At 34.7% G+C, this 14,182-nt stretch overlaps 1 protein-coding gene across 1 annotated transcript in view; it reads left to right on the top strand.

The window, feature by feature from the left end:
- Positions 1-14,182, top strand: part of ATP6V0A4 (ATPase H+ transporting V0 subunit a4) — a 563,239-nt gene that overhangs the window by 308,209 nt on the left and 240,848 nt on the right. The window contains exons 10-11 of the mRNA XM_044088210.1: positions 2,148-2,360; positions 2,473-2,623. Of these exons, the coding sequence (XP_043944145.1) occupies positions 2,148-2,360; positions 2,473-2,623 (364 nt within the window). The remainder of the gene's footprint in view (positions 1-2,147; positions 2,361-2,472; positions 2,624-14,182) is intronic.

The raw sequence follows: 14,182 nt of genomic DNA on the forward strand, positions 1-14,182 counted from the left end.
TCAGCAGAAGAGCCGAATGGGATAGAATAGCAGATGTATAAAAAATATGACAACATTACAAAAGAAATATTTTATGACATTACTGAATGAATGGTTAAATGAAGGATTTAAATACTCAGAATTATGTAATACTTAGGATCATAGGATCATAGGAGATTACTAGGCTATCATCCCGGAGGTCTTTTCAATCCTATCCATTTCATCACAATGTAATGCCTTAGAAATGTTAGTTAATACCCAAGATTGCATTTAGTAATGACTGCCCATGTCCAGGAGGGTTGTGGATGCTATTCCCAATAAGAATTTATGGTGCCCCATCCATTCGTTTAGGTTTCTTTTCAACAATGTCATACAGGTGCTCTGTTTCACATGAATACAGGTAGCCTATTCCAAAGGCGCAGCTTGAGTGATTGAAAGAAAAGCAAGATAAATTAATAATGAAAATATTGCATCAGATATATGAAAAGGAATGAAACTTGTTAAAAAGCTTTAAAAGTGAAAAAAGTGTTTTAAGTGAAGAATGTAAAGCATTTCAGGAGAAACTTATATTACGGAAAATAAAATTAGAAGAGTTGAACAATGAAAGAAGGGTATGGTAGGAAAATGTAATGTGTAAGTATTATTATGTGCATCCCTTAAAGAATTTCAATGATGAGATGATTATAGCCATGAAAAAGAGAGAAGAAAGACCTAAATTAATGGTGGAATGTTACAATTTTTCTGGTGGTATCTATAAAAAACAGCTGTCAAGGCAAATATACCATACAAAAAATGTGAAATCATTTGTAATGATTGTGGAGAAGAGGAAACTGTTGAGCATGTTTTTTTTTTATTTTAAGTGTCAAAGGGTTTTGATAGTATGCAAAAAGTTAGGGGACATAAATTATTATGAGGATATAAAGGAAGTAAAAGAATCATGTATGAATGACATCGTATATAGTTTTTTAAAAACAAAAGTAAACATTATGTAGAAAAAAAAAACTGATAGAAAATTATTCAATGTATTAATAGGTTTTATGGAATCAGAGTATCAGAAATTATGCATAATGGCAAATGGGATTTGGCTATTATTTTGGAGAAAATAAGATTTTGGTTGTGGAAGAAAGAGTGGAGGTCAGGGGACAAATTAATGAAAATGAATGAGAAGAATTGTGGAAAATATGTCTGATTGTAGAAACAAAAGATGGATATTGTATATAAATTGTAAATGTCTATAAATCTTGTATATAAGTGTAAATCATAAATAAGTTTTTAATAAAGGACCCCTACTCATTTCAATAGGTGCCATGGGATTGTTTAGATCCACCTGTGCTACTGCCATCTCAAACAGATGGGATCTTTGTTAAAGTCCTGAAGACCATATGAGCCAGTCACAGTCAGCTCATGCATGCGTTTATCCTTTAAGAAATATTTGTTAGTAATTTCCAACCAATTTGTTTAATGATTCTAGGAAACTCAGTCAACAAAGTGAATAAAAAAATCACTTCATTCTGAAAGATGACTACATAGCTATATCTCTGCATAGTAATATCTGTGTATATGGTCAGCATTTACTACTGAGGCTGTGTTGAGGGACTCCACCGTGGTTGCCAGATGATGTCAGATGATTATTATCCACTGTGAAGTACTGTTTCTTAGTTCTGTTTAGTCACCCCCACAAGAGCAAGGCAAGGTATATACATCAATTCCCCAAAGTATATGATGGTGCGTATAGAAAACCCATAGTAATGTCCCCTGACAATTTTCTTTTCATCATTTCCATTATGTGTGTTTTAAAGTGCACACATTTTTTAATTGAAATCTGGCACTGTGTTAATAATCACCCCGTTATTAACAATCACAATGTTTGACTTATTTACTCCTAATGACTAATGAATTCAGCAGCAGAGCTGAATTGGATAGAATATCAAATGTATAAAAATATGACAATATTACAAAAGAAATATTTTATGACATTACTGAATGAGTGGTTAAATGAAAGACTTAAATACTCAGTATTATGTAGTACTTAAGTGTTTGAAAGAAAAGCAAGATCAATTAATAATGAAAATATTGTATCAAAGCTAGCCATTCCTATAGTTTTTAGTCAAAGGTAATCAGTTTTTGAGGATAAGTGAAATTAATTCTAATTTTTTTACGTAATTCAGGTGTTGGGGCAAACAGAAACCCACCGTAATCGTGTACTTCAGGAAGCAGCCAAGAATCTACAGAGCTGGATGACTAAGGTGATAAAAATGAAGGCAGTTTACCACACACTGAATCTCTGCAATATTGATGTCACTCAGCAGTGTCTGATTGCTGAAACGTGGTGCCCAACTGCAGATATGGATCAAATCAAGAGAGCCCTAGATGTGGGAACTGTAAGTTGAAAATCAGCACACCAAAGTACAGTACTAATGCTTATATTATTTAGACTATGCCATCAAAAGCCAGTGGAAGAGGTTGAATTAACATTTGAAATTTCATTTTTAGTCACGAAGTGGCTCTACCAATGCACCAATCATGACAGTAGTGCAAACAAGAATGTCTCCTCCCACCTTCAACAGGACTGATAAGTTTACAGCTGGTTTCCAGAACATTGTAGATGCTTATGGAGTCGGCAATTACAGGGAAATGAACCCAGGTAATGGTACATCTGTGTTTTAGGAAACAGCAGTAAGATTGGCTGAATTTAATGTATATTATTTGTATTCTTCTTAAGAAAATATTTGATATTTAGTATGCACACCACTGTGAATTTTAAGGCATATAATGTCTGAGATTAAGCTTTCAAAACAAGACCAAAACAATTATTTTGTGCAAAATAAATTTGTTAAGCCCATCATACTATGGTACTTCTTCAGGCTGTATTTATGAAAAAAAGCCTTTTCATCCATTTATAACTAAGGCTGAAGGAAATCTTGATGAAAAAGATCTTACAAAAATAATTGAATCATAGTTTCTAAAGGGGGCTCTACAACTTCTGGATAAAGAAAAATACAAATAATTTCCTTTCTCTAAGAAGTCATAGCACTGGAGTTGGTTATAATACATAGCAATTGTATAGGAGGAGACCATTCCCTTACATATGTGGTGTGGTGACTTTGCCAACCACAAAGAAAATGCTTAGTGCTTTGGTGAGTCAGTTTAATGTTAAATAACACATTCCTGTAAAATGTGATTCTTGCCCTGTTTCAGTAAATTTCTTTCCTAAGATGTAACTTGGTAAGGCTTACAATTACAATTTCTTAGGCTTGAATGCAAATGTTGTATGGGGGAAAGGTAGCTTTCAAAGTTGCACAATGCTGAACTGGATTAATACACCTTCATAATAATGAACATAAAGCTTGATTCATTATTATGAGTTTGGTATTGTGAACTGAGATTTTGGTACAGTAAGGATCAGGAAACGTACCCCTTTCCTCACTGTATGGGGATCTCGGAGCTGATATATATAACTTGCAGGGGGGGTGTGGGGTGCAACCCCCCCCATGAGGGCTGCAGGGGGGCTTGCCCCCTGCTAAAACATGAAAGGACATACAGACTTCTGAAACTAGAAGTCTGGTATGTCGAATGCCACATGTCATGTTCACGACATTTGACATTTAGGCTGGATGATGTTTTCATTTTCAGGATATTAGTTCAGTGATTTGATGGCAAACAAATCTGGCTTCGAGATTTTGATAGTAAATTGTTTGGTAAATCATGTTTCTACTAATTGTCCCAACCGCATCATACCAGGATTTGGGCATTAATTTTCTCAAACATCACTGTTAATAATAAAAAAAAAATTACATATGGAGCTGTCACAGTGGTATAATGTCAATAGAATGCCATATACTCCCACAAGATCAGTGATTGCATGTCACTACTCAGTAGTATAAAACTTCAGCTCCTGACAACCCTGTGAACTAGGACTGGATCTTCTAAAATGATAGTGATATGATACAAGATGAATGACTCTTCAGGTTTTTTAGATTAGCCAGCTATACTGTTCCCATACAAGTTGCAGTGTGAAGGAGTGATATGTGCAAGCCTTATGCCTATGAAAGGAAAGCCCAAAGGGAGACATCTGTTCCTGTATATGAATGGTAGGTCTTCATATGCAGAATGCAGTGTTAGCATGATGCAGGTCAACAATGGAGACAAGAACGACTTCCCTCATCTCTGTCATGTTTTCTGAACTTAAAGTCTTTCTTAGACAAGTCATTTCTTGGTAGCAGTTCCACAGACATTATGCAAAGATAGACCTTGATCTATTTCTGTGCTGTTATTTGAATGTATGCTGTTTTTTATTGTTTATACTCCTACCTCTATAATATATTGCAATAACTCAGTGGCAATAAAACAACTATATTAACTTTTATAGTTGCTGTATATCACAAGTATGACTTGGAAGTGGTTCTTTTTGGGTCCACATTCTTTCTCACTTACCAAATGAATGAACAAATAAAGCAGAGTTTATGCACTGCATTATAGCTTAGCAGTAGTTACAGCCTGTCATTAAAACTGTGTGGAGAGTTTTTTTTGTTTCCTATTTAACTCGATAGAGCAATTTTCTATCTGACATGTTGCATGCCAGTAGTCCTCAATGGGAGATTTTGGAATTATCCATCACAGCATACCTCTAAAATGCTTAGTGCAAAAATTATGAATAAAGCCAAACATAACAGGGGGCAAAGGACCAAAATGCATGACACCTTTCAACTGATGCTCTTATAAACTTAGGAATGTATACTTTGTTGACTGGGTTAGTTCCACCAGGCCACTGTCCTCTTTTCATGGGAGCACTGAGGTGGCATTCATACTGACTAATGGAAATTTGGGCAGGACACCAAGGGACTTTCCTTACTTGTTTCTTAGCACTAGGTAGTACGAGAAGGCTGTCACTAGTGCTTGGAGAATTTAAAATGGAGAAAGAAAGGAGAAAGCAGGCTGAAAATGCAGTGTTGCAAAATACTGAAATGTCGTATATAGAGTTAGAGGAAGGAGGTCTGGAGACTTCTCTGTTGCTGAAGATGATAGATCAAGATGAGCCAAATACTAATGAGGAAGATGCTGGAGTACAATGGTGGATGCTGTGCAGGGAGAAGTAATAGAGAAGGTCTAGCAGATAAATCAGGATCACAAGCTTACTTACTAGAAGGTACTGACAGCAGTTTGCAGCTACATTTGACCAGTGGAGTAGCTGGTTTTAAAGGAATGCTCCTGTAATAGGCTGTTTTTGTGAGCAGAAAAATATTTAACATATGCAGAAATGGTAAACAAAGGAAAAATAAATTATATCATGACTGAAGCTGAAAGAAATCAAGAATTGTTGCAAGGACAGCCAAACCAGAATAGAAGACCAGTGGTAAGAATCTTGAGAAAAATTTATGAATGAAGTAGAGAAAAAAATGCTCATTTGCACCATGGCTTGAATTTCTTTTTCAGAACTTGGGACTACAGTTAATAAGAAAATAAACATGCATTTTGGGCATCTAACATGGATGAACTTTAGTTAAAGACTTTCTTCTGTGTATTTGAAATAATTTGCATAGCATTAAAAAGATGAAAGTCATGTTTGGGCAGTGGATGGAAGATATGGGTAACAGTGTACATGCATGAAGGAAAACTACAACATATTTCACGTTATAAATGTGAATGGGAAACACAGAACAGTGAGGTATTGGGTCAAAATAAAGCATGTTTTTTGTGGGAAAGAAAAACACTTTGTGCAAGGATGTAATAAAAGATGAGGCAATGTGGGGAAAGGAGAAATACTACAAAAATGTAGTCCCAATGTAGAAAATGCAATGAATTTGGACATTTTTTTTGTTTTGACTTTCCTGTACTAGAAAATGAAAAGTTAGAAGAAAAAGAAAGTATTTCAGAAGAAAGAAAATCTCAGGATAATATAACTGAAGCTATTGGTTGTAAAATTATTATAGGGGACATAAACTCAAGAATAAGATGTATGTAGTTTGGAAAAGGATGATGGGAATGAGATAGGAAATGTTTTACAAGCATGAAGTACTACAGTGTAAGATGAAAACAGATATGCAGCATTAGGAAGTGAAGAAGGGTAAGAGGGAGAGGGATAAATTGGGACCAGAGAAGAAGAAAAAAAGGATAATTAATCCACTGGGGAGGGTGTGGAGAAGAAAAAGAAAAAAATGGAAATAAGTAAGATTAAAAAAAGGAAAGGGGTGACATAGGAATTATTGTACTAACTGAAAACAGCATTCAAAATGATATTAGAGGTATGGTAGTGACTGAATGATGTTGTGATGTCCCCACTCTGGGCCACTAATCAAGGAGCCTGAATCTTCACTACTTTCACTGGAGAGGGACATTCACTTGGAGCAAAAATGGCTACACCCAGTATATTCCAGATGCAGCTCTCTGCATCAAGCACAAGTTCCCTTAAGAGCACACAGGGGAACACACTCAGCCCAGGGTCTGGTTTCTCTCTCTCTGTTTCTCCTCAGGTTCCCAATAAGGCTCCCCATTGGCCCAGCTGAAGAGTTAAATCCTCAGCCAAGTGTCCAAGCCATGTCCTCCACCACTCTTTCTCTGTGAAACCAGTGTTTCATGTCCCTACACACACACATACTCTGAGATTTGATTTGCTCACATACACACACCTAGGAAAGGCTGTCACAGGTTCACTAGCTCAGGTAGTTACTGCCACCAGACCCTCCCAAGCCAGGTACTCTAAGGCTTTTACAAGGGTACCCAATTAGAGTGAGTAAAATTAAAATTAATACAAATGACAGTTTGACCAATGCAATGTCTTTCAGGAGTGGCTACAGAGTCATCCAACATGAGTACTCTCAAAGGTTAAAGTATTCTCTAAAGGACCAGCCGCAATGACAAGTTTAAATATATTTAATAATAAATAATAAAACATTAAAATACTAAATATCTATTTAAATAAACACCAGAGTTTCAATCACAAGAACCAGAATTTCAACCACAGGAAATATTAAAAATAACACAGATGAATAGATTCACACAGATTCACAAAAACAGTACTTAACTACTCTCATTATATTTTCCTGACTAATCTAAAGAGTTACTCTTCCTTGTCACTTACTAAGGCAAGGCAAGATGAAGTGGGTGAGTGATCATTCTATGTCATATTTCCAAAACAGAGTGCTATGAGACTTAATTCTCAACTAGTATTAAACATTATTTTAGTGATAGATTTCAGAATTACATCACATACATATGGTCATCTGACTTCTGGTTCCCATGCAGCCCCCCATTGTTAGAAACTGTCAAGATTTAGCACCTACATGTCAATAATACACCCACACAAAGCCTTGCTAAGATCTACTGCAGCTCCTGGAGGTCATAAAACCAGAAAACACTTCCAGTCTTCTTACAGGAGTTAATAAACCATATGTCTTGCAGACATTGCATCTCTGGCTTCATTCAAAACTGTGAAATAAGATATTTATGGCCTAGGCCCAGTCATTTAATTTCTTACTATTTTTAAAGTTTGAAACAAATGAGTGAACTAGGCAGAAGAAACAAACAATCCAAAAACGAAGCAAGAACCCAGCAGTAGCCAGCAAGAAAATATTGTTCTTTTAAAGACCTTTTCTTGAACGTAAAATCAATTTAATGAAAATTTTCACGTTTTCATCACTCCAAATAAAGTAACTTTTTCAGACACACACACAAACAGCAGTTACATTGTTTCTGCACCATTTAAACCTTGTAGCATAGAGTCATGTGACTAGTAACAGCAATAAGTTAAAGGTGCAAAGCACAGTAAATTCAAAGCCTGTAAAAGTCAGTCTTAAAGTTTACATACTGCCTCGAATAAAAAATTAATATGCAGTCAGTATACAATATTTAAAAGTTATATTAATATCATAAGTAAAAATTAAAGATTAACTATCATGTAAGGTTTCTTAGTTTGAGCAAACATGAAATATTACAATTCTCATTCAAGCCAGGCAAGCAGAAAGCATTAAGAGCCAACTGCCATTCTAATTCTCGTACTTCCAAAAAAACTGAGAGTGGGCCACATCTAATGTCAGGAAGTACTTGGTCAATAGCTTGAAACATGAAACTATGTCCACCATTTAGCAAAACATGCTTTGCTAAGGCGTTTTCTGTTTTGTTTTTACTAATCGCATAAGAGTGTTCATAGATTCTCTCACAAAGCTTCCTGTCCATTTTCCCTATACAGAAAGCCGGACATGAAGTACAGGAAGCTAAGTAAACAACACTCTTGGACTCACAGTTCAACTTGTAGTTGATGTAAAATTTACTTGTGTTCAATACACCAAATGAGTTACCTGTTTTTATGTGTTTACACATTCTACATGCTCCACACATAAAAGTTCCAGTAAGTCTAGAAGTAGATTTAGTACTCCTGGTTTCAAAAAAACTTTTTAAATTAGTACCTGTTCTGTAAACAATATTGGGTGACTGACCAATTCTGTCAATTAAATAAGAATCCTTATAAAAGAAGCTCCAATTTTTCGGAGAATTAATCTAAGTTGGTCAATGTCTTTACTAAAGGTGGTTATAAAAGTATTACATAAGTAAGTCTCCCTAGCTTGCTGAGTCATTAAAGGTTTTATTGACGTAACCAAGTTGTTATTTGGTAACTGTGTAGTTCGAAAAGCATCCTGGCTAGGAGGTAACTCTACCAGATTAACATCAATGACAAGTGAAGATACGGTCAAGAGGGGTTGAACTATACCCCTACTCCGTTTATTTACAATTTCTTCAGTTAAGTCATTTATTAAACCAACCGGATAGCCTCTATTGCAAAACATGTCTCTCAAAAGCTGACATTCAGAATTAAAGTCAACTTCTCTAGTGCACATCCTTGCGGCTCTAATAAGTTGACCTTTCACTATTGAGCGTTTTTGCCTGTAAGGGTGTGCACTAGAAAAATGCAAGTAGGAGTTACAGCATGTAGGTTTTCTGTAAATTTTAGAAACATATCTCCTACTTGCTGTGTCTTTTTTTTTTTTTTTATGTTCATGTCCAAATAGTCAATACTGGAAGAGTGAAAGGTGTAAGTAAATTAAAAAAAAAGATGTAGTGGAGTTAAAGTAATCTATCATTTGTTTAGCTTGTGTAAATCACAAAAATGTTGTCTAAAAATCTAGTATAAAAAACAAAGGAAGTGTAAATTTCTAAGTTGTTAAATACAAAATATTCTTCCCATTGGGCCATAAACATATTCGCCACACTTGCTCCACAAGGGGAGCCCATAGCAACACCATGTTTTTGTAAATAGATCTCATCATTAAAAATAAAAAAATTATTAGAAAGTATTATATCAATTAACTCAGTCGACAGGTAAATATCCCTTTGTGGAGCTTTTTTGTTTTTCATGTAAATTTCTACCCATTCAACCGCTTCTAAGTGTGGAATAGAAGTATGTCGATGGTAAGAAAGTTGTCTTTTTGTTTAACTTCTAAGGTATTCAAACTTTTTAACAAAGTCCATGAGTCCTTGCATACTCGTGACTCAAGTTTAAGATATTTTTGTAATATTGAGTCAAAGAGTTTTGCACATGGATAAGTCAAAGAGCCTCGACCATCAGTAAGTGGGCGCATAGGTGGGTCATACTGGCACTTATGAATCTTTGGCATTCCAAACATGACAGGTGTTTTAGGGTAGAGAATGTTAATGTAATTTAATGTGTCTAAGTCTATTTTAGCTTCCATGAACAGGTCTCTAAAATACACTGTGATCCTTGATTGTGCAATGTTTAATTCATTAAGAGATGCCTTAGCGTAGGCCGGACTACTCAAGGTTAACTCCATTTTTCTGTTGTGATCAGTAGTATCAAAAATAACAAGGCCAGCCCTTTATCTGGTTTAACTAAATGGACAGGAGCTGATCTAAGTAGTTTCAGTGCTCTTACCTGTTCTGTAGTAATGTTACTCTGTTTATAACAAGTAGTACTAGCTCTAATAGAAGGTATGTGTCTGATGTCTAATTCACACATGTTTTCATAAAGAGCTAAAAGAGGGTGAAGGGGAGGGTTGAATGTACTAGCAGTCCTAAGTACATGTGTAGGTTGTTGGACATTACCTAGAAGGAAGGAAAGGTTTAGTTTCCTTACATAACATCTTAAGTCCAACAAAGTTTTTACCACATTAATGTTATTAACTATTAGACACAAATAAAACCAATGGGAACAAAAGGCACGGGCGTCCAAGCTGATGAGAGACCAAAAATTATAGGAAATACACTTCCACTTAACGCAAATTTATTGAAGTAGAATTTCAGCGTTTTCACTACTGAAAACACAGTAGCTTCTTCAGAGTATTACAGAATGGCGCCAAAAAACAGTTTAAATAAAATAGTATCACATAAAAATTTCACTTCCACTTTTTTTTAAAAAGAAAAAGAAAAGCTAAACATTCTGTCATCAGTACATACAATCCCTAATAAAAACCAAGAATTTCCAATCCCAGAATTACTCTAATAAGTTAATAAATTGAATAATGAAGAAATAAAAAGGATGTATATAAATATAAAACAATATTCTAAATTCTCTGATAAACGTTCAAAGTGTATACATATGTGTACATAATAACCACTTATGATCAAATAAAGTTTCACAAGCTACCAAATAACCAAATCCCCCCAAAAAAGGGGCAGGTAAGTGTTCTATTCAAGATATTTATCTAAAATTTTATATAGGAATAAGCTTGTAAACTGTTATTTATTTATTATCCCTAAAAAATAAGCATGTGAAAAGTATATAACAAAATAAACATTCGCCGATTAATGAAAGTGTCTTTTTTATCCTAGAAGGAAGGAAAGGTTTAGTTTCCTTACATAACATCTTAAGTCCAACAAAGTTTTTACCACATTAATGTTATTACTTAAAACATAGGTGTTACCCTTCACCAGCAGTTCTACCAGGTTTGCTTCTATAACAACAGATGAAAAGTTATAAATGTTAAAGTCCCCTTTAGAGTTAGTAAGGACAACTAAGCTATTTATAGCAACAAAGTCATTAGGAACTATCTTCTCCGATGGTTGTTCCGTCTTTTGTTCCTCTGGTATTGAGAGTGACGTGCCCCAATAGTGGGCATATTGTTCTTGTCCTGGTGAAAATTTAGAGCAAGCTGGTTGTTGTTTGCTTGCCTCTCACGTGAGTTGTTAGCCCGAATTCTTTCACTTCGCCTAACTGTATCAGCAAAGTCAGTATTATTAGCCCCAGAATCAGATGGTAATAAACTGTCAGCAGAGTTGTTGTTAGTTGAGTCAACTTCTATCTGGGGCAGCAGCGTGTTGGAGTTGTGCCAAACCTGTGAAATTTGTGGTCTAGGGTAAGCAGAACCATTAGTATATGCCATGCGCTCACGGTTCATTTTTTTAATCTTGTTGTTCTTAAGTCTGTCCAACAATTGCTCAATACTGGTGAAGACTCTGTTATAGTCAAACCTATATCTAACAAAATCAGAATGTAATTTAATAGACTTATCCAAGTCTTTAACTTCCTTCACTAAGATTTCAATCTGCAGTGAGTAATGTTTTATCATTAACTCCATAAGCTGGAAACCTTGCTGGTCAAAAAAAAGCAAGTAATTCTGTGTGAAAAGGAGAGTCTGGAATTTTTAAAGTTTGAGAATAACGTCTTCTCTTCCACTATCCTCTGTTAAAATATATTAATCTAAACAGTTACAATAATGCATGTATATTTCTTTTTTTGGTCCAGCAGGGTACACTTTTGGTGCATTTTTAACACAAGCAGCTTTACAAATACATTTTTCAACACAAGCATCTGTACAAAGCAGTTTGATATATGAAAGACATATAATTATTTGCAAAATTCCAGCTAGTTGTGCTGGCATATGTTACACATCCACTGCCCTATTTCTCCTGGCATAGCTAGCAATACCTCACATCATCACATTTCTGCCCCCTTTGAAGACTCAAGCTAGTTTTTCAAGTGACCCTTGAGAAACATTGCTTGAGAGGAATGAGCCTGTCTGGGAATACACTACCCCATGCCCTGAGAGCCCATCTGCATTGGCATTACTAACCCCACTATGGTGTTGCACTGTCATATCATATGCCTGCAACCCTAGGCTCCACCTTAGTAACTTGGCATTTTGCTGGCTGGCTCGATGTATCCATGTTAAGGGACTGTGATCTGTAACCACATTGAATTTCTTTCCATACAGCTAGGGTTGAAGTTTCTGCACTGCCCAGACTAAGGCTAGACATTCTTTTTCTACTGCTGTATAACATTCCTCCATAGGTTGGAGTCTACGGCTAAGATATACCACTGTGTGCTCTTCTCCCTGTGAGGAAAAATGGCTGAGTACAGCCCCCACTCCATAGTTCAAAACATCCACCTGCACATATAATTCTTTGTTGTAATCTGGAATGACTAACACAGAGGATCCTCCTAAAGCCCCTTTGAAGCTTTTAGAATGCCTGCTCACTGAAATAGGTTATGTGGAACATTTAAAAGATATGAAAGAAAAAAATAGGTGGGTTAGCAATGGCTGAGTTTTCAGATCATAGATCAGTATGGGCTAGAATAGGAGATGATAGAGAAGTAATAAAAGAAGGGAAAGGAATAATATTGACTGGAGGAATTGCTAAAACAATTGAGATAAAAAGGGAACACAAAAATACATATGGCACTAGCATATGAGCAGGAGAGTACATTATGAAAACTGCACAGGATGGTGGAGTGTTAATAAATAAAAATACAAGAAAATATTTTTGACTGAGAAAAAAAGAGTGAATTAAAGGAATAGTTGAGTGTATCATAGAATCATAAAAAATACATGAAGAAATAGAACAATGTGCTACAGAATAAGTGAAATTGATAAAAGCTGTATAAAAATAGATAAAAAGTTAAAATATATTGTTTGGACAAAAATCACTTTAAAAGGAAAAAAGGAGGAAGTTTCTCTATTTGGGGAAAAGAGGTTAAAATAAGACAAGGAGAATGTGATGCAATGTTTGATGAGGAGGGAAATATAAGTTATAGGCAGAGAGAAATAATGTAAATTGTGGAAAAATTTGTGGATAAAAATGTATAAAAAAGAAATAGTACAAGAACATGTATGGCTTGAAAAAACATCTGAAAATGTTAAGAATTCATTAGAAAAGAAGATCACTATTAGAGAAATTGAAGAAACAAAAGAAAGAAGGGAAGAGTCAGCATCAGGACTAGATGGCTTAGGTTATGAATATTGTAAATAGATGAATGAAAATGAGAAGTTATTATTCTGTAAAATATTAACTGAACAAATAGAGAAAAAGAATAACAGATGAAGGGATTTGTGGTGAAATAAGTCTATTTGAAAAAAATTAAGAAGATTTATAAAATCTTGGAGTCAAATAACACTGGATAACACAGATTATAAAGTCTTTATGAAAATAATACAAAAAAGGCTATAGAAGGATTTGAATATAGTTATAGGAGAAACTGTTTTCAAAATCAAAGGGAGAGAAGTGAAGGAAATGTTAATAATAGTCAAAGAAGTAACAAATATGATTTTGAAAGAAAAATAAGGAAGTCTAGTGATGTGATATGGATAAGCATTTTATAAAGTTATTCTTGGAGCAATATGGAAGATTATTGGAAACATGAGATACAGAAAAAAATTAATGCTATGAAAAATGCTATGAAGTTTCATGGGATGAAAGTTATAGTAAATGGATGGAGGGAGAAAAGATAAAAATTAGATGAGTTTAACAAGGATGTTGATTAAGTATATGTCTGTTTGTACTGGTAACACATGCAATAATTCAAACATATGTGTAAGCTGAAAGAAGCAAAATGGGAGATAGGAAAATGAGTCATAAACCAAATTGTCTGTCATATGCAGATGATTTAGTGATTGTAGCTAGAAACAAGATATAGATGTAAATTTGTGGCACAAGTGGAGTAATTATTAAAATAAGCTAGTTTGCAGTTAAACAAGGCAAAAACAAAGGGTTTGGTGAAACTAAGAATATAGGAATATATTATACTAGGAAGAAAAAAGTGTATTAGTAGTGACACTTGGAGTGTATGAAAAATAAAATAATAAAATGTAAATAAACAGTGGAAAATAATGTTGGAAGAAATAAAATTGCGTGGAGAAGTTTTAATCTATCATTTAACAAAAAATATGTCTCCACTTGCACTTATACTCCTCAACTAGGCACCTACTCCAACATAAACCCTAGCCTAATTACTCTATAAGCAATACACCTCAAGAAA

This window comes from Protopterus annectens, chromosome 11.part0, assembly GCF_019279795.1.
Source record: "Protopterus annectens isolate FY-2018-M chromosome 11.part0, PAN1.0, whole genome shotgun sequence".
Classification (NCBI taxonomy): domain Eukaryota; kingdom Metazoa; phylum Chordata; order Ceratodontiformes; family Protopteridae; genus Protopterus; species Protopterus annectens.